The following is a 27,090-nucleotide window of genomic DNA, read 5'->3' on the forward strand; positions in this document are numbered from 1 at the left end:
GGATTTATAAAAAAAGGTGGTTCGTGGCCTGATTGGATCACGTGTCTTGCTAATCAGATCAAGGACATGAGACCGTTGCCCCACTCCTAATTTTTTGACATAGGATAAATTACTGGGCCAGTAACTACACCACCCCCCACCTTCATTCACATCTGGCATGTCCTCTTCACCTTGTTCATCCTCCAAAGGCAACCTTTCATAGGTGGCATTAGCGAAAGTAGCAGCAACAACCATCACGGGCCCCGAGGCGACAAGGGGCCCCACCACGCTTCCACCGACTACCTGTCCCTCCCCCCCGGCGAGGTACACGGTGAGTCCGGTGGCTTCCGGCGGCGACGGCGCCGGCAGAAACGCACCGGAGAGGGAGAGAATCTCAAACCTCCCCTGGAGGGTGATGACTCCTCCCGGGGCTGCCGGCTGCCGGAGCGTGACGTTGGTAACTACGCCACTGCCGCTGAGGACCGAGACACCGCGGTGGCGGCGCGTGGCGAAGGTGGCAATGCACTCCGCCACGTCGCTGCCACCGCTGATTTCGAGGATGTGGCTGTGGAGCGCGTTGGGACTCTCCTTGGTTACCACCACTGGTGGCTTCGGCTTGTTTCTCGACCCGGGTGGCCTGCCACGCGGCCGCCGCCCGGCACTTAGATTCTGATCCTCGCCGTCGTTTGTGTTGGCATCGTCCTCAGTAACCGCGTTAACGTTGGTGTTACTGTTCCCACTGTTGGTCGGAGTAGGGTTGTTGTCACCGTCGTCTTGTTCATTGGGCCTCACCGGCACGTTACCTGCCCACCAACGATTTGCCATCAAGAGAACTTGTTTCTTTTTCTAGCTAAGATCAAACAAAATCTATTTCAGATCTTATCCACCTTGAACCAAAAATAGTGGGTTTTTGGTTTTGCACAGAGCAAATATATAAGAGAGTAGAGAATATGACAGAAGAAGGAGTTCCAGAAAAGAATGAAAAGGAAGCGTTTAGAAATGATGCAATCTGAGTTGGGTTAGGTCTAGCTAGCTAGTTGGGAGTAAATGCTTTGAGTTGTTTCAAAGGGAACGGAAAATAATAATATTAAAGTAGAAAAGGAAAGGGGTGAGATTTGAACTGTGCTCTCTGACTCTGGCGTTTTGTGAAGACTTTTTTTTTAATCTTTGGTTTGGTTGAAGAAGGCTTGAATCGGTGTGTGTGTCTGGGTAATTGCTTAGCGGTTTTCTGCAAAAGTTTCCTTTTTTTGTCTCCCGGGGAAACGGTTCAAAGTTTTCGACTTCCCAAACAACTATGCTGCATTGCTCACTAAACTAAACCGGGCTCGTTCCAAACGAAAAAGAATAGACCAACTTCTGCAAAGATTTCATTAAAAGGATTGGTTCCACTCTGCGACTTAACAGGAAAGGATTTCTTTTATTTTACCACAGAACAACATATCAGTATTTAATACTACTATTTCAATGGGAGACTCCAATCTAAATGAAAAAAAAAAAAAGTAAAAAATGTTATTTATATATTAAAATGAAAAGGTTTAATTACGTTTCTTATTATTGTCATTTTTTTAAAAAAAAATTAACAGTCATTTTTAAAAGTTAGTCATATTAGTTTTTCACAAATTTGGTCTTTTATTATTTTAACTATACAATTTTCATTCATCCGTTGTGTTAACATTTAATATAACGTTGACGTAACACTTTTTTATATCAACATTTCTTGCAATTTTGAATGATGAGTTGATAAATAGATTAAAATTGCATGATTGAAATAACGAGTCCTTAGAAAAAAATAAGAAATCGAATTCAGGATATAACAGTAATAAAAAAATCAAAAGTATAATTAAGTCAAATAGGAATTTGAAAAAAAATTATTTATATAAATGAGTAAATGAATATTAATAAATAAACTGTAAAAATTATTTCTACTAAAACAATAATTTTAAATACCTTGTTACTTTTTTATTATAAAATTATTTATTATTCATTCCGTTATTTTATGTTATGGAAAAATTTTCAAGAAAACTAGGAAGAATACTCTTCTCTCTAACCTTTTCGTATTGAGGGGATAATTCTTTATATATATAATTTATTCCGTTATTTTATGTATTACGATATTTTTTCCATTAAATTAAATCCTCGCGTGGTTGCAGGGTTTTAGTTCAGAAAAAGTTAAACGTCAATAGAAACAGAAAAAAGAAATAAAGAGGGAGAGAAAAATAGCAAAAAGGTATGTTAAATGATGGATTTGATCCGCTTCAGTTTAGTTTATTACATAATAAGTCAACATCTAAAATTAAAATTTACTGAGATTATGTTGATTAAAACTAAAAAGTTTATTAGAAGTTAACAAATTAATTAATATTTAAAAGTTGGTAATTGAAAATTGAAAAAATTAATTTCTTAAATTAAAAGTATTTATCAGTGAAATAACTAAAAAATATAAAATAATAAAATTATGATTTATTTTAAAAAATAACAATAAAAATAAATAAATATATTAAAAATATAAGTAAAAGAAAATATAAAAATTAGAAGTTAACAATGTAGTATTTTAAAAAAATATTAAAAATTTTAAAAAATATTAAAAAATCTTATTTATCAAATAATTAAATAAACTTTTCAATTAATAAAAAACTAAAAAATAAATAAAATATGTTAGTTAACACAAACTAAGTATTAATTAGATTTATAGGTACTCTGTACTGTAATAAAAATATAAAATTGATTCACTAAAAAAAATAACACTTTTAATAAAATTAACACATTAATATTTATGAATAAAAAATTATACAATGTAGTTTACAGTTTCCTTGGAAACTGTATTCAATGACAACTGGAAAGTACTGAGATCCAGTAAGTAATACAATAGAAAAGAAAAACAAAAAAAAGTGGAATAAAATGAAGATTATCTTTTACTTTTGTATTTATACTGTTCATAAATAATAAGAAATTGAGAACCGAACCAAATGGCTCGAGCTCCCAGTGGAGTGGGGGTTGACTAAAGACGTGTGAACTGTGAAGGCATTGCATGCCGTCGTTCGATAATAGTACTGCATTACTTACATCAGGAAATAAATAATGAGTCTTCCTAAGATATGTTTTACGGGTTTTATTAAAAATCATATTAAAGTGTATTAAAAATTATGATAAATATATATTAAGAATATATTTTTAAATTTTTAATCAGTATTTTTGTTCTTGATGTCGACTTGTATCTGTCATGATTTTGAAAACAAAACCAATTCAAATTTGGCAACAATTATGATTTGTAAATGTAAGTACGTATTAATCAAGATAAAATGTGTGCTTAAAAATATCATATAAATTGTGAATAAAAAATATACAAATGCTTTGAAATATTATCTATCATTTAATAAATAGGTACGTGTAACTTAATTTAAATTAGTCAAGAGTTTAAATTTTCTGATTTCAGTTGTTTTTGTTTAAAATAATAAGAATTTGGGTAAAACAAAATTTAGTTTGGTTGGGAATTCTAACTTAAATTTAGAAAATATTTTTTTTCTACGAAAATAAGTTATTTTTGTGAATCTAAAAATTTGTGGCTTATAATTAGTTCTTAGTATTCTTTTCTTTTCGGTTTTTTTATATTCTTTTATTATATATATAAAAAATTCTAATCCAAAGGAAATTAATACATGTTTAATAATAATAATAATAAATTTTAAAAATTATGCCTAGCGCGCGCAACTCTGATCCTATATATGGTAGATCGCTCATAATTCTTCATTGACAATATATAGAATAAGTGAATAAGGAATATTCAGCTTGATGGTTCCTTATGAACGTGAACAATGGGAAGGACTCTCTTCCAAATTAAGCTAACTCTTATATGTTGCTGGTATGGATATGATACTGCAAATAGGACAACGATCAGAACGAGACATATTACGACGAATATATTATATATTAGTACTACTTAAAAAACGTAACCTTCTATATCCTTTTTTATGTGATAATGACTGATCACATAAATAAACAATAAGCATGTGCTTATTAAGATGACCCGAAAACAAATATGTGTGCATTATTGTAAATCATTTAATATTGTTTTTAATTTGGATCAAAAAATAGAAATATGTAATGTTACAGTTTATTAAGAAATTGATAATTTCATATAAACTGTTTGAGTGTGTTAAATATTATGTGTGATTCAATTCAAAATAATATTTTTGTTTGGAATTAAAAAATACTTTTGACATATTATTTTAATATTTCTTTTATTAAATAGAGAAAAAAATTCAAGTAATTTAGTGAATGATATGAAATTTTATTTGACTTGGCAAAAGTAAAATAAATCTATCAATTAGAGGATCTAATTTGATTGGTTAAAGAATACATGAGTTATTCTAAATATTTTAATACGTATCTCCCATTATTACGGACTAAAACAGAAAGTAAAATAAATCTTGTACTTTGTTAATGAATTTTTTCCAGCAAAGTTAACGAATATCTCATTAATACCACTATTTAAATATAAATAGTATAAGACGTATAGTATGAAAAATATTTTTAACTATTGATTTAAAATATCAAATACTTGTACACTTATCCTGCTTAGCATGGACCTGTGTAATTAATAATAATTTTCAAGTTTACCAAATACTTACGAATTTAGTTAAAATAACATTAAGAAGTTAAAAAAAAAATCTAATTACTTAAAGAAATGACATTGCATTTTTTTAAAGTTTTTAAGGCATTAAAAATATTTTATTTGAATTTTTCTTAATTTTTATATTAAAAATACTCATCAAGAACAAACAATGCTAATTTATTTTAAATAATTTCTAAAGATTTAATAAAATTATTAAAAAAACTTTGAAATAAAACTAAATAAATTTCATGATTCGTTCACCAAAAAAAAAAAACAAAATAAATTTCATGTGTTTGAAACTGATAGAGGGAATCCACTTGCACTGTCATGCGAACTCGTAAACTTTCGCATAGTGAGGAGAAAATAAGGGAGCAAAATAAGTTTGATATTTAAAATAAGAGAAGGTGAAATAATATTTTATTTTTAGAAATCAACATTAATTTTTCTCTTTTATTCTTCTACTTTCTCTCTAATTAAATAATACATATCATCATCTCTATTTTTTTTCTCTCAGCCAAAAGTAACATCAAACTGAAACTTGGATTTGGGTGGGGCGCATGGTATGAATGAATAATGTGTTCGTAGGGTTGGAGATGGATGGATACAAACAATGTCTCGTGCAACTCGTTCCTGCTGAGTCTGCGGGATCATCTTGATGTGGATTATTCTTTTTTTTTATTATTAAAGTAATTTTTTAAATATTGAATATTTATTAAAGTAGTCATTATGTTTATATATTCTACTAAGGTCTAGGGACTAATTTGAATCCTTAAAGAACTACTATTCAGTATAATTTCCGATACCTAATTATGAACTGCTTATATAATTTATTTACTTTAACTGTTATTAAGAAAAAAAGACTAATGCTTAAGATTGGAATTATTAATTTATTTTCAATTTTCTAATCAACAAAGATATGGGACATAACGTAAATATAAAGTAAGAAAAACAACAACTTTAATAATTGTATTTAAAAAAGAAAAATATAATATTATTATGAACAATGCTTTTTAGTACGGAGTAAGTTAACACGAAGCTTTACAAAGTATTATCTAGAGGTGCATGGAGGATCTCATCACCTAATCAAAGGAGAGAATAAAATGAAATAATCTTTCAATTAAAATTGAATACATCTGGTTCGTAATCTTAAAAAATAAATTATATTACAAACAATCAAAATTGATGAAATATATGTAAAAATAACAAGTAATATATTAAAAGTAAATTATAAGTGTCTGATTAAATTACACTTTTTTGAAAAGTACAATTAAAAAAATTACTGAACTGAATAATTAAATAATATTAAGCGCAAGAAAAATCAATCTTCCTAATATATTAAAAACTAAAAGAATTATAAAAGTAAATTATGTACAACTACCTTATTTATATAAAATAATAAATACATTACTTGATTGAATTGTGCACCTAACAACAATCTAATTAATTATCTTAATTTAAAATATTTTCATTATTCATTATCTTAATTAAATATCATGTATTTTGTTAGTCATGTATCAATACTAAACTAACTAGAGTTAATGGTTAGGATTAAAAAAATACTTACAAAATATTTGAAATTTAAAAATAACAAAAAAATATATTAATTTAAATCAAATAGAATAATATTTACATAGACTTAAAATATATTTAAATTTAGAATTAATGTTAAAAAAATAGGAATGATAATTTTTAACATGTCTGCTTATCATGTCAAATCAATAAAGTTATAATATTGACGTGTTACCGAAAAGGGATGAAAGTAGGAGAAAAAAATCAATTTTTTTTCTCTCACTGATAAAAATTAATAATTATTACGAATTGATATAAAATAATTAGAAAGAAAGGGATAAAGTTCTCCTTTAACGATCGTGATGAAAATAATCCTACATAGGTGAGTACATCAAAAGCGAGTTTGTAATATATCATTTGAGATATTTGTTAAGATAATAGTCAGTAACTCTTGTTTTTCTTAACAAATATTCTTAAATGCTTGTTAAAAAGCACAAAAAAAAATTATTTTATTTTTTGTTGTGTACCTTTTGATTTCAATTCTTTATCCAGTTGTTTTAAAACATTAATTTAAATTTTCAGTTAAAAATTAATTAAGAACTTAAAGACAATATCAATAAATAAGAATATGAGTAAATTTATTTTATTCTTTAAAAATGCTATACTACTAATTTATAATAAATATTTTTTTCTAAAGTTACTGTTAAATTTAAAATGAAAAGATCATTCATCCACCAAAACGTGAAAGATGAGGTTAATTATATGTTTGATGGAGATGATAAAAAATAATATTAGATAAAAAAATTAAATTTTCTTTTTTCGAGACTCACATGATCACACTTTTTATCCTCTACCTAACTAAGTTCAAAAAATTATTTTTTATTTTTATTTTCTTTATTTTTTTATCTTTTAAATCAAACACCAATAATATTTATCATCAGCAATGGGAGTGGCATGGGCACGGTAGGGTAACGTGGAAAATAATTAGTGGGGACACGTCACCGTCCCAGGTTCGGACAATGTAGCCGATGCGAATGGCAATGTCTAGAACATAACCATATATATTCACGTGAAAATTAGCCCAATCACTAGTTTCATTGTAACGTATTTCTTTTTTTAAGCAATGATTTAAAAAAAAACATTTTTTTAGTACAGCTTTTTATCCAGAATTACAGGTTAATAAAATTAACGTACACAGTATGAAACAATTTTTTGGTTAGGTTTTTTAATTGTTCAAATTATTTTTAAGAGTATGGAGTTTGTCTCTTGCTCGTTAGCGAGCGTAGGGCACCTCCATACTGTTATGGTCACCGATCCTTCTATTTTTTAATAAAAATTAATTATTAATAAAATTAACAAATACTTGACATTAAATATTATTTTTAAAAGAATGTTTCTTTTTGTTTTCGTTTCGAAATACTTTAATTTCAATGATCGAACTGAAAATGAAGAAAAGCCCTTTGTGTAGTGTGTTGCGTGTTGCTCCGTGACTCTATGTCATCTCATGGTGTTTGTTTTTTCTTTTTTCACTGATAAGACCTTTTCCTTAGCATGGGATGGGATCCATTGTAAGAGTAATCAATCAGTAATGCAAAGTTGCTGTCGCTTTGTGTACGTCTCCCACTCCAAATCCAAACTAGACAAAAATAATCATTAATTTCCCGGGAGATGCGCTAATCAGCCTAAGCCATCTGATATTAGTGATTAAAATTTCTTAAATATATTTTTATAAAAAAGGTATGGGTGGCTGCCTGTAATAAGCATGCAACAGTGGAATGTGGTTGGTGTGATCTATGAGACTTCCTCAAAGATGAATTTATTCAGGGATTCTTTGATGCATGAATTCTCACTTCTTCTGGTGTTCATTATGTCTTGAAGGATATAGAAGAGTTTAATTTACTCTTTTTCAATTTTATATTTTACCGTTACACAGATTTTATATAAGTCCCATCAAATAACCAAGTCCATATTATAATAACATGGTTCATATAAAATTTATTTGAATAAAATATTAATATATACAATGCTAACATTTCTCGTTCTTATTATCATCATCTTGTCTTATACTTGATAAAAAAAAAAAACTAGTCTAATACTCTGAATGGGTCTTGATTTCATCTACCCATAATTTGCTGGTGGGAAAAAAAGAAAATCAACTAAATGATTTTAACAAAAACCGGAAAAATCTGCTTTACCTCATTGATTAATTGCATGTTTGTGAATAACATAATTAATTCAAGACATGTAGCTTAAGTAGAAAAAAGTAAAAAGGCTTATGTTTTATATTTGTACGAATACAATCTTTATTATTAATAATAAAATGACAAAAAATTAAGACAGGAAAATAATTATGCATAATGATGTAACAACAGTACATTGAAATAATGGTCAGGGGGCACATAATTTCGTACTAGTAAGAGAAAAGGAATGATGACTGTAACCATGCCAGTAGAAAGTCCATCTATCAACGGGCGTTTTGAACATGAATTGATCCTAATGAATGATGGATCAGGATCGTGGTCATATAAGACAATGGGGGCTATTTATAGTGGATGATAGACCAGTATATCTTTACATTCATATGGCTAACCTGAATATGTTAAATTAAAACAAGTCCAGAGACATTTGTCTTTTTATGAATATTTTATTTATTCTTAATGATATTAAGTGATTTGATAAGACATCTTTATGGGAGGTTATTTTTCAGACTATTTGTGCCCATCTTTGATTAGCTACATTTGTTCTCTCACGTGCATCAAGAAAAATAAAGAGTTGTAGTTGTTGTGTCCTTTCTCTCTTCTGCTACTTTTCACAAAGTTGCAACAAGAGGTTTCTCTTGATTCTTTCTTCCAGTTCTTCTTCTTTAGATTGAACCCGCTCATTTCATCAAGAAGCAGGTATGATCCGTGTTAGCATTATATTTGAATATTACTTTACTTTGTGTCTTTCTTTGTTAGTGATTTTTTAGTGTTTAATTTCTTGACCGGTCTCATTTCTCTACCTTATTGTTACGTATTATTTGAACACTAGATATGATGGCTTTGTCTCCGTCACGACAAATCCAGCTCAAAGATATACACCCAGGCTTCCATTCATGGGCAGTGACAGCACAAACCATTAGAATGTGGACTATTGTTGACAATGACCAACCTAACCAAGTCTCCATTTTGCATTTGATTTTGTTTGACTATGAGGTTATGTATAATATCAATACAATTTTGGATTTTTTATCTATCACTATAACAAATTGATTTATTTTCCCGTTTATCATATTGTGAGGTCTCACATTTTTTCTTTTTTTAGTTTAATAAAATCAAATTGATTAGATATTAGTAGGAACATATTATTGTATATATTTTTCTTCATGACTAATAAATTTACTATTATTATTAAGAATAAACAGGGTGCGAAGATGTATTCCACCTACTTGATTTGGATATAGAAGTAGGTTGGGTGTGTATATGTTTTAGAACATGCGTGTTTGCACTAATGATAGACCACATATATATATAAGTTGATTATGACAAGATACTCTGTAATTAAATATATTGATATAGAGAAAATCATAACAATTGGCCTTCCACTAGCACCGGTTAAGGATGTTGTGAACATGATAGCAATTGCAAGTCTTCTTATAGGTTGGTCATTTTACCTTACGTAGTTATGTTTTATTGTCAGAAAATCATTACTAACTTTATTTGTTGTATTATGAAATTAGATATTTTTGGATTGCTTATGAAAATGTTATTAGAAAGAACTTATACCAAAGATGAACATCCAATCAAGAGAATTTTCATATTTCTTAATGTGATGGAAGATAAATGTAAGATTTTTATCAATCTATTATTTTGTATATGATGAAACAAAAATATTTAAATAATATTTATAGAATTTAAATAGTTTGACATCAATCAAATAACAAAATTTATATTAAAATAATTTTGCATGTTATAATAACTTTGTCATATAGTAAGGTAAAAATTCAGTGATATTGAGTTGTGTTTGTATTTTAAGTGCATTATACTCTACTTATCTCTCTAAATTTTGTTTAAAACTTTTTCTAGTGTATTTTAGTAGAAGTAATGCTGCTTTGGTTTTGTGAATCTATGAGCTAAATATACAGGATTATTTTATAAAATATATTACATACTCTAATCTTATTTACTAAGTTTTACATAATTTTTACTAAATATATATAATTATATTATACATTTATTTAATTTTATAGTTTAATTGAACGTCCGCAGTACTGTACTAGTTTTGTAATAATAAGAGAAAAGGAACGATAACTACAATCATTCCAATCGAAAATCCATCTATGAACCGGCGTTTTGAGCATGAATTGATCCTATTGGATGATGGACCAAGATCGTGGTCAAAATAGACAATGGGGGCCCATTTATAATAAGGCCATACTATTCCAAATTCCAACCCTACTTTTAGCTTTTTTAATCCTTATTGTTTTGTTATTTTTTCTGAAAATATCCCTAATAAAATTGTATTTTTGTTGTGCAATTTACATAATGGAAATGCATTTATATCTTATTAGGAGGTGCGTCCTCCATACACAACAGAAACACGTTTGTTATGTATTATGCAGTTATGCACAACGGGAACACTGAAATCAAAATTGAATTTTGAAGAGGAGAAAAAAGATATGAACAACAGACCCCTTTATAATGGATTCAAGACACATAATGTGTGTTGGGAAATCCATTAAAATGGTATTGAAGAGGTTTTACACTTTTCAATGCACAAACATAAAAGTTATATTAAGTTCAAAGTTGAGCATAATTGCAATTTAAACACACACTTAATCTACAAGCAAATTAATTAGTCCAAAGTTTGACGCTTCCATTTTATAGATTAAAAAATCATATAAATTACTTGAAGTGGCTCAGATGTGTTCAGAGTAGAGATTGCAAAATTAACTTCACATAAATTTGATTTTACATGCTTAGCCTGATTTTGGCTACTGAAAAACAACCACGAATTGCTTGTCATTGTGTTAAATGGTTGTTTGAAGTATCTTAACGTAAAACCAAATTGACTCTTAACCGTTTTATAATCAAACTGATTGAAATAACTAACTAGTATAGTCAAAATTGTGAAATAATGGATAAAACCATGAGAAGAACCCAAGCAAGTTTGTTTAAGGAAATAAAAATCATTGAGACTTGCTGTATCCACTTTCCTTCTTTGTTTATTCACTCCCTGTTTAAGTAAACAAGGGAGTGTATTTTTTGGGAAAACAAGTTAAAAAGGGGTAGATAAGTAAAGATGGGGAGTAGATATAGCAACTACTATTTACTAATAAGAAACATAGTGGACAGGCCCAACTCACCAACATTGAATCTACCACCTTACAACTTAATAAACATTTCAACCCATGTTCAATTAACTGTAAAATAATTTTCTTCCGCTAAAAATTATACATTTTTTTTTTGCATAAATGTGTTAGCTTAGTAATAAAAATATTTTCTTTTGAAGGAAAAATATTTTATTTTAAAATTTACATTTAACCCAATGTAAATATAGTACAAATTGTGTCATCTCTAATTATTGAAAATCTTAAGACAAGAAAAACTTTCTATTCCTAATACAAATATTTAAGTCTAGAGAAAAATATTTGTCCAGCAAAATGAAACTGTGAAAATATAAATTTATTAAATTATATAAAAATATTCTCAATTGAAATATTTAAAAAGAAAAGAAAATATTCTGAGGAAATCAATATTTATTTATTAAATTACATTATAATTAAGTAACTTGATTTTTTAGTCTATTCTCTTTTAAACTATAATGCCTTTTATTCTTCTCTTATCATTATTTAAATTTTTAAATTAATTTTTTTAGTGAATTATACAGTAGGAACAAGAGGTCAACTCTTTAACTCAATGACAACCATTTAAATTTACAAGCTTAACCTAATTTTGCCCATGAAGTTTTTTATTTCTGCATTTTGACCATAAATTTATATAATTTTATGAAATTTGTTGTAAAGTTAGTTTTTTTTAAGCTAAAAGTTGTGTAGTGAGTTGATTATCGTTGCCATTAGTAGATTTGGATTTAAATTTTTTTATGTAACAATATCGATCTCTGATACAACAAGGAAACAAATATTTTAAAAAAGCTTAATTATACTGCATCAAAAAGTCTTAATTTTTTTTCTCAATACTGTTAAAATGTTGCATATTCTACCCAGATGTTTGAACAGAACAAACGGAAATCATAATTTTTGAGAATGATTAAAATGATTAAAATATATTTGACTAATCATAAAATATTTTTTGAAACATTTATATATGTTTTTTGATAATCAAAGTTTTTTTTTCATTTTTTAATATAATTTTTCATAAATTTATTTGTCACATTAAATTATATAAGAGTAATATGATATTTTACCACATTAAAATTATTTATTTTTAACTCAAGCTAGATTTTCACCTCTGCTATAAATATCATTTTAAAAGTCATATTAATTCATAGTGTGATGACTTTAAATTAATTGATTTTTTACCTCTAAATTAATTATCTAGAGTAATCCTGACAATACTATATAGTAATCTTGACCATGAAAGACACTGTATAATTAATTTTTTAACCTCTAAATTAATTCAATCGGAAAGACCCCAAAATTATAAAGAATTTAAATTCTTTTTACTACAACCATGTGATAAGAATTTACTGAAGTAAAAACAAAAGATTAAGAAACTGGAAGTATTTAAAATTTTAATAACATTGCACTATTCATTTTTTTTAAAAAGGATATCCCATATTCATAAATAATAGATCAAACTCATGACGATAGAAACAATTTTATCTATTAACAATGTCAAATTATGTTTCTTTTTGTTTGAAGAAAAAAATCTACTCATTTTAAACACTAGAATTTAATATTTAATACCTAAAAAATCTACTGGCAGTTATAATTAAGGTGTAAAATTCTGCACCACTCTGCACACACAAAAAAATTAGGCAAAAAAATACCTCATTTTATTTTATTTTTTAAAAAATATGTAAGAAAAAAAAAACTGATCAGTTGTTGTTGCAGTGATAATGCAGAGGCTATGTGCAAAAAATGAATGAAATTAGTTATTCTTGTCATAATTTGTTGTAAAGGAGAGATATAGAGAGAGACAGAGAGGAAGGTTTCAATTTGAAGGCATGATTTCAATGTAACACATCAGCTCGATTTATGCCCTAACACTCCCGATCTCGCTCTCCGTAAGCTCTTCCTTCTTCTTCTTAGCCATCTCTATATGCTTCAATTTTCATTACCACTTTTTTTTTTTTTTAATTTCGATGTCAATATTCGTTTTCTTCATGTCATTGTCGGGACCCCATTATATTGAATTATGAGCTCAGTACCAAATGGGGTCATCTCTCAGTGGATTAGATCATTGTCATTTGTTAGTGTGCAACGGAATTGATTCAATCAAAAGGGTCATATTTGATCGTAGATCTAAGATTTGAACTGAATTCAAGATTTTTTTTTCTTTGTCCGAGATTGAATTTTGGCGGAGGAATCGGTGAGTGATAGTTGATGGTAAGAAGAGTAGCTTGTTCAAGGTGGGTTGTTAAATATTGGGTGGGTGGCACCATACTTTAGCCACTGAGAAAGTGGATGCAGTGTTGCTTGGTATTGGCACCTTTATATGTAGTTTATCTTGGATTTATTGGATCTCTTATAAAAAATTTGAACACTCATATCTTCCTTTATACATGTTCTTCTATGTATGTCTGTTGTTTATGTGGTCTGCTTATGTATTATTAACCGTAAATATGCTGGCTTGATGGATATTTGAGGTTCTAGTAGACTGTGTTTTATGTGTATGTAATATAACTCTTTTGAAGTTAGAATGTTTGGTTTACTAGTGTTTCAATTTTGGCACGTGGATACCCAAATCACTTTGCATTGGTTGTCTGTTTCAATTTTCAATATTGCTTTTTTGTAGGGCTGTGCTTCTTCTTGGCAAGTTCTATTGGTAAATGTCCGGCAGATCTGCTTGACAAAATGGGACATGTAAAGTTGCAAACACAAACTGGTATTAATGCAATAGAAGAGGGATCTGGGCAGTGCAAGGCTGAATATCCTAACAAAACTACTGTGGCATGCATGATCAATGCAGAAATTGGCGCTGTTTTGGCTGTCATGAGAAGAAATGTTAGATGGGGAGTTCATTATATGTCGGATGATGATCAATTGGAGCATTCCCTTGTTCAGTCTCTGAAGGCATTAAGGAGGCAAATATTTTCATGGCAGAATCAGTGGCATGTCATAAGCCCTGCCTTGTATTTCCAGCCTTTTCTGGATGTCATTCAATCGGATGAAACTGGTGCACCAATTACTGGTGTCGCTCTATCATCTGTTTACAAGATCTTAACATTGGATGTAATTGATCAAAACACTGTTAATGTTGGGGATGCCATGCACTTGGTAGTTGATGCTGTCACGAGTTGCAGGTTTGAGGTGACTGATCCTGGATCAGAAGAAGTGGTATTAATGAAGATATTACAAGTTCTTCTAGCATGTGTCAAAAGTAAAGCATCTATGATGCTGAGTAACCAACATATTTGCACCATAGTGAATACTTGTTTCCGTATAGTTCATCAAGCAGGAACCAAAAGTGAGTTGTTGCAGCGGATAGCACGTTACACAATGCATGAACTTGTTCGGTGTATTTTTTCTCACCTTCAAGATATTGACAACACAGAACTTGCATTGGTAAATGGGAGCACTGCTTTAAAAGAAGAGGTATAGCATTTATGTTACTTTAGTCTTTTTGGTTGCAATTCCATTTTCTTTTTTCCTGTGATTATTTTGTCAGTTGCTTGGGAGGTAAATGATTGTAACGAAAAATTGGGACCTTGGGTGTAGGGGTACAATTCAAATTTATGCATGAATTTTTGTTTGGCTATTATTTGGTGTTCACCTTTTCTCCGCTGATAAAATCTGAACTTGTGAAAAAGGAAGATTTCCTTAGCTTATTTACCATCTACTTACTTTACTGTTTATTACTTGTTTCAATCTTCCAATTTCCATGATTTATCATTTCCAACAAATTGTATGCCAACAATCCTGGAGTTTTAGGATATGTTTGAGTCTGAGGTTTTGGAGGGAAAGGGAGGGCAAAACTTTCATTGTTAATTAATTTTCTCTCATTTTTTATATATTTTTTAAAAGGAAATAATTTGATAGGTTAACACAAACTTAATTTGTTAATCATTTTTTTAGAAACATTATATATCTCTTAATTCAGAAATAAAAAGTTTGCCCTCCCTTCTGTTTCCCTCTGAAACCTTACTCCTAAACATACTCTTAGATATCATATGGTGTTTGATCAGTTGATTAAACTTGGCTTTTAAGTCCGTTTAATAAAGCTAATAAGCAATCCTCTAGAGCTTCTTTAATCCACCTTGTCTTATGTCCATTGCTAGATAACATACCACCTTTGTTTTCTTTTAATCTAATGGTTAAAGGTGGGGTTGCACTTTAGAACCATTAGATTAAAAGAAAATGATTAGAGTAATTTGATCCCTCCTCATATATATATATATATATATATATATATATATATATATATATATAAGTATTGTCACCCCTGCATGTAGTACCTTAGCAGGACTTTGGATTTATCTGAATTACCCTGTAACTACCTAAAATAAATCATCAATAAAATCCCTAAGTATATTATCTAGAAAAATCACATGAAAGTGATACTCACACGCACACACACACACACATACAAGGACTATTAGAAAGAAAGAAGAGAAAGATTGTTAGAGGCTGTTTATGCATTGTTACTAGCTAGGGTTTGAGAGATTGTTATCAGGTGTCATTATCAAATTTAATGCTGCAAAAAATATTTGAATTGCCATACTGAAATAAACATATTGCTGATGCGAAATTTGAGTGAGGACACACAAACTTGCAAATTTAGTTGCTGATAGTTTTTTTTTTTCCAACAGGTTGGTGGGATAAATGATGAGCATAATTCTGCAAACGTATTGGAGAATGGGAACTTGAATTCTGCAAATGATGGTCGACCCTTATCCACAGGCATTGCTTCTAGTACTGTGAGTGATGTGGCAGCAACTTTAGTGGATGAAGACACTGCTATTGCTAGCATTGGCAAAGAGACTGATCTGAATGAATTGCAGCTTATGAATGAACCATATGGGATTCCCTGCATGGTGGAAATATTTCACTTTTTGTGTTCTTTGCTCAATGTTGTTGAACATATGGGAATGAGTCCTCAATCAAACACAATAGCGTTTGATGAAGATGTGCCTCTTTTTGCCTTAACTTTGATTAATTCAGCCATAGAATTGGGAGGGCCTTCCTTTCACCGACACCCTAGATTGCTGAGCTTAATTCAGGATGAATTATTCCGTAATCTTATGCAATTTGGTTTGTCAATGAGTCCTCTTGTACTTTCAATGGTCTGTAGCATTGTTCTAAATTTGTATCACCATCTTCGTACAGAACTCAAATTACAGCTAGAAGCATTTTTTTCTTGTGTAATTTTGAGGCTTGCACAAAGCAAACATGGGGCTTCATATCAGCAACAAGAAGTTGCAATGGAGGCCCTTGTAGACTTCTGCAGACAAAAAACATTCATGGTGGAGATGTATGCTAACTTCGACTGTGACATAACTTGCAGTAATGTCTTTGAAGACATTGCTAATTTGTTGTCCAAAAGTGCTTTTCCTGTGAACAGTCTGTTGTCTTCCATGCATATTCTTGCTTTGGATGGTCTTATTGCTGTCATGCAAGGAATGGCTGCAAGGATAGGCAATGGATCTTTGGGTTCAGAACAATTTCCTATGAATCTTGAAGAATATACTCCATTCTGGCAGGAAAAATGTGAAAATTTCAGTGATCCAAATAATTGGGTTCCTTTTGTATGCCGGAGAAAGTACTTCAAGAAAAGATTGATGATTGGAGCCGATCATTTTAATCGTGATACTAAGAAAGGTCTTGAGTTTCTTCAAGGAGCACATCTTTTGCCTGACAAACTTGATCCCCAAAGTGTTGCCTGCTTTTTCAGATACACTGCTGGGTTGGATAAGAATCTCATTGGTGATTTTCTAGGAAATCATGATGAATTCTGTGTTCAGGTTCTTCATGAATTTGCTAGAACATTTGATTTCAAAGACATGATGTTAGACACTGCCCTGCGTCTATTTTTGGAGGCTTTCAGACTGCCTGGAGAATCACAGAAGATACAGAGGGTGCTCGAAGCTTTTTCTGAGAGATATTATGATCAGGCTCAAAATATCCTAGCCAATAAGGATGCTGCTCTTTTGTTATCATACTCAATTATAATGCTTAATACAGATCAGCACAATTCACAGGTCAAAAAGAAGATGACAGAAGAGGATTTTATCCGAAATAATAGGCGAATAAATGGTGGCAATGATCTACCTCGACAGTTCCTGTCAGAACTTTACCATTCAATTTGTAAGAATGAGATCCGGACAACTCCTAAGCAAGGTTCTGGTTTCCCTGAAATGACCCCAAGTCGGTGGATTTATCTCATGCACAAGTCAGAAAAATCTGCTCCATTCATTGTCTCTGATTCCAAAGCATACCTTGATTATGATATGTTTTCTATATTGTCTGGTCCAACAATTGCTGCCATTTCTGTGGTATTTGATAATGCTGAGAATGCAGAGGTATACCAGACATGTATGGATGGATTCTTGGCTGTTGCAAAGATATCGGCTTACTATCATCTTGAAAATATACTGGATGATTTGGTGGTGTCACTTTGTAAGTTTGTTACTGTTTTTGATCCATTATCTGTTGAGGAGTCAATCCTAGCCTTTGGAGATGACACAAAAGCAAGAATGGCAACTGAGACAGTTTTCACTATTGCAAATAGGTATGGTGATTACATCCGCACAGGGTGGAGGAATATTCTTGATTGCATCTTAAAATTTCACAAATTAGGTCTTCTTCCTGCTCGTATGGCCAGTGATGCAGCTGAAGAGTCAGAGCTTTCTACAGAAACTGAGGATGGTGGGAAGCGGAATACTAATTCTTTATCTTTATCTCGTCTTCCATCTGCTAATACTCCGAAGAGATCCTCAGGATTGATGAGTAGGTTTAGTCAACTGTTATATCTTGGCGCTGAAGAGCCAAGATCAGAACCTACTGAAGAACAACTTGCTGCTCAGCAGTGCACCCTTCAAACAATTCAGAAGTGTCACATTGACAGCATATTCACCGAGAGTAAATTTTTGCAAGCTAAATCTCTATTGGAGCTTGCAAAAGCACTCACTAGTGCAGGAGTGCGGCCTAAAAAAGGGAACAGCACATCTGAGGATGAAGATACTTCGGTTTTCTGCCTGGAGTTACTGGTAGCAATCACTCTGAATAATAGGGATAGAATTGAACTTCTTTGGCAGGGTGTTTATGAGCATATCTCCAATATTGTTCAGTCAACTGTGATGCCTTGTGCATTGGTAGAGAAGGCTGTTTTTGGCCTCCTACGAATTTGCCATCGCTTACTTCCCTACAAAGAGAACATTACTGATGAACTACTGAGGTCTTTGCAACTTGTCCTGAAGCTTGATGCACGTGTTGCTGATGCATACTATGAGCAGATCACACAGGAAGTTAGTCACCTCATGAAGGCAAATGCTTCTCATATTAGATCTCATTTAGGATGGCGGACGATTACATCACTGCTTTCCATCACTGCTAGACACCTGGAAGCAGCTGAGGCTGGGTTTGATGCATTGTTGTTCATTATGTCAGACCAAGCCCACCTGCTTCCAGCTAATTATGTTCTCTGTGTAGATGCTGCAAAGCAGTTTGCTGAATCTCGTGTTGGACAGGTAGAACGATCTGTAATGGCCCTCGATCTTATGACAGGGTCTGTCGGTTGTTTAGAGAAGTGGACTAATGATGCTAAGCAAGCAGCGGAAGAAGAGGAAGTGGCAAAGATGTTGCACAATATTGGGGACATGTGGTTGAGGCTCATACATGGACTAAAAAAACTATGTCTGGACCAGAGAGAGGAAGTTAGAAACCATGCGTTGTTATCTTTGCAAAATTGTTTGACAGGATCAGTTGGGATTAATCTCCCACATAGCTTGTGGTTACAATGTTTTGATCAAGTGATCTTCTCCGTGCTTGATGACCTGCTTGAAATTTCTCAGACACACTCTCAAAAGGACTTCCGCAACATAGAAGGAACGCTTGTTCTTGCTATGAAGCTCTTATGTAAAGTTTTCCTCCAATTAATCCAAGACCTATCACCATTGCCAGGCTTCAACAAATTATGGTTGGCTGTACTAAGTCGGTTAGAAATTTATATGAAGGTGAAAGTTAGGGGAAGGAGAAGTGAGAAGCTTCAGGAGCTTGTGCCTGAGCTTCTTAAGAACACTTTGCTTGTTATGAAAGCAGGCCGTGTACTAGTCCGTAGCAGTAGTGTAGATGGAAGTAGTTTATGGGAACTGACATGGCTGCATATAGATAATTTTGCTCCGTTGTTGCAATCTGAGGTATTTCCCGAGCAAGACTCGGAGCATTTGCAGCACAAACAGACTGAAAAAGTTGAAGGTTTGGGGGCTGATGAAAGCAATTCTGTGTCTTCAAATGTAACAGCAGGTAAAGATGATCCTGGTATCGGTTAATCATAGCTGCAGCCCCATGGCTAACGGAATTGGTTTTGTTTGTGTCCCTCTTTGAACCCATGATCTCAGTCCTTCATTGATTGGTTTTCTTTTGTTCCGTGGTTGTCTGGGTTCTCTTGAAGTGATTATGCAGCACATCATAGATCTCATTCACATCTTTATTGGGACGCTTGATGTTAGTGTAAGATTTTTGGTTGAAGGTATGTTATGGCTTGAGACACATTAGAAAGAGCCCTTGTAGTGTGGTCGTTATGGAGACCACTTCCTTTCTCCATGAGCTCTCGCCTGAGCTGGTTAGCTGAAAAAATTATTTGGAGTTTTTCTTACTAAACTGTACAGAACTCGATATTCTCTTCACTTAGCTGCGAGATGTAATTTACTCGGTATGATGCAAGCAACACAAATTTTGAAATTGTCATAAATATTTGAAACTTCAAGAGTATGCCTTCATTGATTTATCAACTTAGGCTATTGTTTAAGAGTCCAGATAGAGTTTTGATCATTTTACTGCTACAATTTCAAGTTTATGCCTGTGACTAGTACTTAGCTTCAATTCGTCATTTTTTTTTTCATTTTATATCTATGGTGAAGCATTTTCTTGATAACTCTAAACGTAAATATTTTTGTTAAAAACAAAATATCTTAATTACTATAAGTTTTGTAAATTTATAATCATTATATATCAAATGAATTACAAAAGAAACAACTCAGATACAGGTAAAAACAGAGAGACAACGTTTTTTTTTTCTTTCTAGCAATCCACTAAAACATCTGTGGAATTCGATTCCCAGGATCAGCCAGTTTCTTAAGATTTGGTTGGATTAGAGGTACTGAAAGAAAAGGTAAAGGGATGGAAACAAAAATTACATATGCCACCGTTTAAAAGACTAATAATGGGGGAAAAAGGAGAGGAAATGGGGGAAATTGTTCCTTCCCTGTGTCACAGCACTAATCTTATCTTTTAGTAAAGGAAATCGTATTTAACTTTAAAGGTCTTAGGGTATTGGCTATTGAATCAAATAGAAAAAATTATAAAAAAATTACGTTGAAGTGTATTGGAAATTATGGTGGATTGTATTAATAATTGTTTTTAACAATTTGTAATTTGTAATTTTAATTCTTTAACTAATATTCTAATTTTACTAGTGTTCTTCGAATCCTGTTTAACATTTTTTTATGGTAATCTAATATAGATAGATAGAAAGATAGGTAGATAGATAAAAATGTTGTACGACACCAAATCCTCTGAAATAGTTGTGATTTTGCCATTTTCCTGGATATTGGAGAGATGTTTAGACCGAATGGAGGAGGTTCGAAATCATGCCTTGTTATCTTTGCAACATGGAAGGCACACTTATCTTGGCAATGAAGCTTTTGTCCAAAGTTTTTCTTCAATTACTCCAAGATTTATCACAATTGACAACCTTGAGCAAAATTATGTGTAGGTGTATTAAGCCTAATGGAAAAGTATGTAAAGGTGAAAGGAGTTAGATTTCTACACGTTGATAATTTTGGTAATACTAAAAAATCTTGTCAGATAAAGTAAAGTAATGCAAAAGTTACATCTGATGCCTTGTGGTTTGATGCAGATCATTTATGATTTGAAGCAGAATGAAACATGCACTACTAAAATTAAATTTAAGTTAAAATCTTAAATATGTAACTATATTAAATACTTATAAAAAAATTATTATTTATAATTATCTTATCTAAGTCAAACAAATTACTTCTAATAAAAGATGCATATAATTTTTACTAAAAAAAATTCACATTCTCTCTTTATTTTTCTGGGTTACACCACTCATTTTATCCCACACTTTTATCTTCTCTCTTGATGTCTTTTTTATGTAAAAATGTATGTATAAAATTTAAGTACAATGCAAATACAATTACACTCTTCCTAATTTATGGTCATGAAATGAAAACCTTTCATAATTCTACTCGATCTTCTCAGTTAGACCATTCTCTATTTGTTGTATGATTAAGTTACAATTTACACATGTATAATATAACGTCATTTAATATTTCAACTACTGGTTCCAGAAGTTGAGAGTAAAGACATCACAAGTCCATGAGTTCGGCATCATGCTATGTAAGTATAATTAATTGATTTTCTGGTATTGTCTGTGCTGTTGGAATTATGTATCTAGAACTATCTTCACAATATTTTCTAAGTCATTTTAGAAATGATGTTGATTTTATATTTTCCTTGTTCACTAACACTGTACTTGGACACCTATTCGGTATTTAATTCAACTGAATTTCATTTTCTGTTTTTGTTGGGACAAAACCGATCTAGAAGACGATAAGGATATTTAATTCAAAGTGAGTTGTACTATAATACCTATTAGTCTTTAATTTTATATAAACATTTAAAATTTTATTAAATCTAATTAATAAATAATAACTTACATTGAAAATTTTGTTATTATAAATATTTAAAAAATTACTTTACCCATGAAATTAGACTAAAATCGGACTTGACTATGTACAGTATTTACCATGTTTCATTCGTGCACGTATATTTTAATAAATAGAATTTAGTTGATAAATTGCATTATCATCTAATAACAAATTATCTTATAACTTAAAATTGTTAATTTTCGTAGTAATTATTTTTAGAAACATATTTAGGACCACTTTTAATTTGTTGATTGTATGAAAACCATTATATCTTATAATTTAATATTGCTAACTTTTGTAATAATTATTTTGAAAAACCTACTTTGGGTCACTTTTAATTTGTTAATAGTATAAAAATCCTTACATTAATAATATCTATCAAAACTAAACTCTAAAAGTATATTAATTATTTTATGAGATAGGGTCAATGGATATAAAATGAAAAATATCGTAAAATAATATATTTATATTTTCTTATAAAAACTAAATTTTATTTTTCAATTATTATATTTAGATCTTACGTAAAATATATCAAATTTATAGAATTTGACACTTAGTTATACTATTTTATAACATATGATATATTATTCAAAATATAAGTAAATACCTGTTATATTATCTATTTTATAAATATTTAAATTATTTAAAATTTAATATTCATAATTATTAGAATATTTAATATACTGTAATTCAAACTATTATATTAATAAAAACATTATAAAATGTTATTGTATTTGTATATTTCATTTTATAAAATTTGATACCTGATATCAATTGAATTTATCTCTTATTTTAGTAGTAAGATATTGTTCTTACTTTAGTATTTGTAAAAAAAATAAGGTCACATAAAAGAGAATCTATTTCATGGGAATGCTCTAGTGTCATAGCTAGACCTTACTCATCATCTTCCCTACATATCAAAATCAAAACAAATTATCATACTTATTTTTTATGTTTCTTAAAACTAATATTCAAAGATTATTTTATTAGAATTGTTTCGAATATTCTTCAACAAAAAAGTATTAGATTTGTCGATTACTACATTAATCATTGTACTTTTTAGGATTATGATATATGTTCGATATGGTCCGAACTCCACGATCAAGGAATTTTATCTACACACAGGCACACACATTGTTAAATCTTTTACAGTTATAATAGGGTAAGTAATAATACTATTGGCCTAATTCAACAACATATGATTCTAGTAGTAAGGATGATTATATTTGGATACTCAAATTTCAAGCACCAACATAAGTCCAACAATCATTTTCCAGAAAATAAAAAGCATATGTCCAATGCAACATATTTGGCTAACCAGAAAATTATCAAAAAGTAATATAAAAAATTATTTTATTTAATTCAATATATCTTTGATATTAATTTGAATAGTTATAACTTTAAATTAATAGGAAATTAGGAATAAATTGATAGTCTGTAAAAAATTAAAGAATAAACTGTTATAAAGTTTTTTTTTCTATACTATCATCAATCATAACTTGTTATATAAATAAAAACTATTGTCTTTGCAATAATTACTTTTGATAAAGTAGTTTCCAAATAGTTAACATTACATATAATTGTTTTAATAATAAATTAAATTAATTAAAAAAATTAATTTCCAAATTTTAGTTCAAATTCTCAATTTTTCATCCCTCTACGTTTCCAAATAATATAGGTAAATGAAGTGTGAATTAATCTTGATAGAAGTTTCAAAAAAAATCTTGATAGAAGAATTTAAATATTAACTCTGAGGTATTCAATTAATAAAAATTAATCTATGCAAAATTAAATTGATAGCGAGTATAATGAAGTTGAAATAACTCATCAATTACATGACCTTAATTATGGTAGTGTACAAGATTTGGCTGTTAAAGATCAATGTTTATTAATTGTGGATCATGCTTGTCGTATCTTACTGGCTTTCAGTTCCAACTGTGCAGAAACATTGATTAGCATAAACACACATATAGTTCCATTTCTTTATGTCAGCACAAATGGTAGCCATATCCTTTTTTTATTGGGAACTTGTATTTAAGGCACTTGTCCTTGCTTAAGTCCAAGGATTAGGGAATAATATATTTAGGGAGTACTATAACTGATTTAGTAAGACCTATTCAATGAAATGGTTCTTAAACATGCCCTGACAAAAAATGTAACAATAACTTACTGCCAATTTGCTCTACATGGTTTAAAGAATGTGTACGTTAGAAAACGCTCGATAAAGATTAAGCATTTAAATTCTGAAAGACCTAATTTTCTTACTGAAATTGAGAGCTTCTTAGTGCTCTTAATACTTAATAGATATATGCTTCATTACGAGATTTTTTTTTAAAATATCTTTTAAAAGGTTATTATTTCTTTTTCTCAATCACACTTTTGGTCTAATTAGTTTAAACGATGTGCAATTTTAATTTTTAAGTTTTTTTAAGATTAAGCAAATTTTATTTTGCTTTCAGGTTTACTTAAAACCTTTATATTTTTATTTTCTATTCAAAATATTCATAAATTAAATTGCTTAAAATAGTTTTAAACTTTTTTTTACTCGACTCACCAATCAGAACATCAAATTTTACCAATTGTTTTAGTTTTTGCATATTTTCACTATTTTTTTTATTTCTAAACTTTTAAAATATTCCCAAACGAACTTGCCTATAAATGCTTGAAATAGAGAGAAAGAAAAGGAAGAATAAAAAATTTGAGGTTTAAAATTTTCACTTATTTAGTTGATGAAAAGAAGAAAAAAAAGAGTAAAAACATTTAATCCATCATATATTAGTTTGACTATGAATTTGAGGGCTAGCTTAATGTGATAAGGAGTAAAAACATACAAGATTCTGTGGAGTGTCTATGAGCTAGCTAGGGACACATGCAAAGTGTTTGTGTTTGTGATTATCAAATCAAGGAAGGTTGACCCTTACCTACGATATAAACTTTGATATATCATTTTTTTCATGGACGATAGAAATGAACTCTATGGACTACTCAGATTTTGTTTTCCTCTGTTTATTTAAAGTATTCTATAAAACAATTTTAAATTAAACAACCGTAGTCAAAGGGGGGAGAGGGGGACTCTTTGTTTTAATTAGAAAACTAAAAAAAAAATCCTATTTTTTAGGTAAATTTGTTTTAATAACATTTTAAAAACTTAAATTACTCGGAGGGAGTACGTAGTAAATTAAAACTTACAGAAGGCCTACAACGTACAGATAGGTTACGGTACTGGTTCAGAATTATAAATGACCTATAAATGTAATTTGCAGTTTCAATTCATTATTTGAATATAATAAAATTAATAACATTATATATCTGTCACAATTTTTTTTAGTTTTAAATTAAAAATAAAAAATAATTAAAAGATGTAAATAACTGTTACGTTGGATTTTTAGAATTAATTACAAGATAAAATAATCTAAAACAATATCTACACCAAATAAAAATAATTCTCTTTACTAATAGTTATATAACACATCAAAATCAAAGACAACCTATTGTTCTAATTAATTTCGGGTTCAGAAAACACTTTTCCCCAGTATATATACTATTTACCCAAAAATAATTAAAAGAAAAAACAAAAGTCATATATATGGGCATAAGTTAACACTATTACCATATAGTATAGGGTTGAGGGAAGCTTAGTATCCAGTTCAGCAGTATTTTCACTATTTCTTACAATCATAACCGTTATATCTCCTTCATCCGTATAAATCAAATCTGATACAGAAGAGACCCCACTTGCCTTTGTATCAAACCAAGCAAATAATGATAATTACATTTATCAAATGAAACATAATTTGACTTCTTAAATTAAAAATGTATTGAATTTGAATTTTCTGCATAGAATAAACATAAGAAATTAATCTCACTAAAGGTAGATAAAGGTGGATCAACCGACATCTTTTATAAATATTAATCATTAATAAATTATTTTTTATGATAAAAATATATTAAAAATATCTTTAAAAATATTTATTTAACAATTATTTTTTACTTAAATATTATAAATTGATATTTTTTTTATTTATGACTTACAGATATAAAAAAGAGAGATTAAAAATAAAAAAATCTTAAAAATATCAAAAATATAAATAAAGAATTTAGGAAAATTTTTCTTCTCTTTCATTATTTTCTATTCCTTTTTTTATTCCTTTTCTTTCATCAGTTTCTAAATCTATTTTCAAGTGTAAGATCCCTTATCAATGCAAACATGTATTTTCTTTCTTGTTATCTTTTTTTATTTTTAATTTCATGCATCATTCATTCTTGTATCATATTTGGGGGTTAGGTTAAGTGCTAACAGAGGGTCATCCTTAGTAAAAATACAAGGAAGATTTTGCATGTATCTGTTTTAGGAATTAGTCACTCGACAAAGAGTAATTTCTAATAGAACTAAAAGGAAGGGGTATCTTAATAAAATCATTGTTAGACATAAAGTAATTACATTATGCTCATACATCAAAACAAGCATCTAGAATTAGAACTTCATGCATTTTATTTATTGAATTATTGCAAAGACATTTGGGAGATAGATAGATAAAATATGTTTGTCATCATGACACATCAAAGACAAGTATCTAGATGTGGGTAGAAAAAATCCACCTAATTGATAAAAAAAAAATCTCAATCAATAAATCTTAGATAAATAAAACATGATAGGTTGTAACATTTTCATCTTATTAAATTTCCTATTATTTCCTTTTGTTCTCTATTAATATTTATTATCTTGTTCTTTTAAATCCATCTTTTATATCTCATCTTATATTTCCCTCTTTGAAAATTATCAATGCAAAAACAAAATAAACTTGATGTGAAACTTTTAAGTTTTTACTACTTAACATTTATTACACTTCTCAAACCGTTAACAATAATAATAAATTCAACAGCTTCACTACAAAAGCCAAAGAGATTATCAGAACGTATAACCAGACCTAGAGCTA

At 29.8% G+C, this 27,090-nt stretch overlaps 2 protein-coding genes across 4 annotated transcripts in view; one reads left to right on the forward strand and one right to left on the reverse strand.

Moving 5' to 3' along the window:
• Positions 1–1,407, reverse strand: part of LOC100811243 (AT-hook motif nuclear-localized protein 15) — a 2,354-nt gene extending 947 nt beyond the window's left edge. Inside the window, exon 1 of the mRNA XM_006576036.3 lies at positions 114–1,407. Coding sequence (XP_006576099.2) covers positions 114–804 — 691 coding nt within the window. The 5' untranslated portion in view covers positions 805–1,407. The remainder of the gene's footprint in view (positions 1–113) is intronic.
• An 11,721-nt stretch (positions 1,408–13,128) lies between these two features.
• On the forward strand, positions 13,129–20,229 carry LOC100811766 (ARF guanine-nucleotide exchange factor GNOM). Of its 3 annotated transcripts, none has more exons than XM_006575447.4 (3): positions 13,129–13,327; positions 14,059–14,858; positions 16,073–20,229. In XM_006575447.4, the coding sequence occupies exons 2-3, from the start codon at positions 14,118–14,120 to the stop codon at positions 19,748–19,750; spliced, it is 4,419 nt and encodes a 1,472-aa protein (XP_006575510.1). In that variant the 5' UTR covers positions 13,129–13,327; positions 14,059–14,117; the 3' UTR covers positions 19,751–20,229. The 3 variants fall into 3 exon arrangements, with proteins under 3 accessions (XP_006575510.1, XP_006575511.1, XP_003518393.1); XM_006575448.4 differs by lacking the exon at positions 13,129–13,327 and adding an exon at positions 13,410–13,672; XM_003518345.5 differs by lacking the exon at positions 13,129–13,327 and adding an exon at positions 13,410–13,649.
• The last annotated feature ends 6,861 nt before the right edge of the window (positions 20,230–27,090 follow it).

The sequence above is a fragment of the Glycine max genome, chromosome 2 (assembly GCF_000004515.6).
Source record: "Glycine max cultivar Williams 82 chromosome 2, Glycine_max_v4.0, whole genome shotgun sequence".
NCBI classification, from domain to species: Eukaryota; Viridiplantae; Streptophyta; class Magnoliopsida; order Fabales; family Fabaceae; genus Glycine; species Glycine max.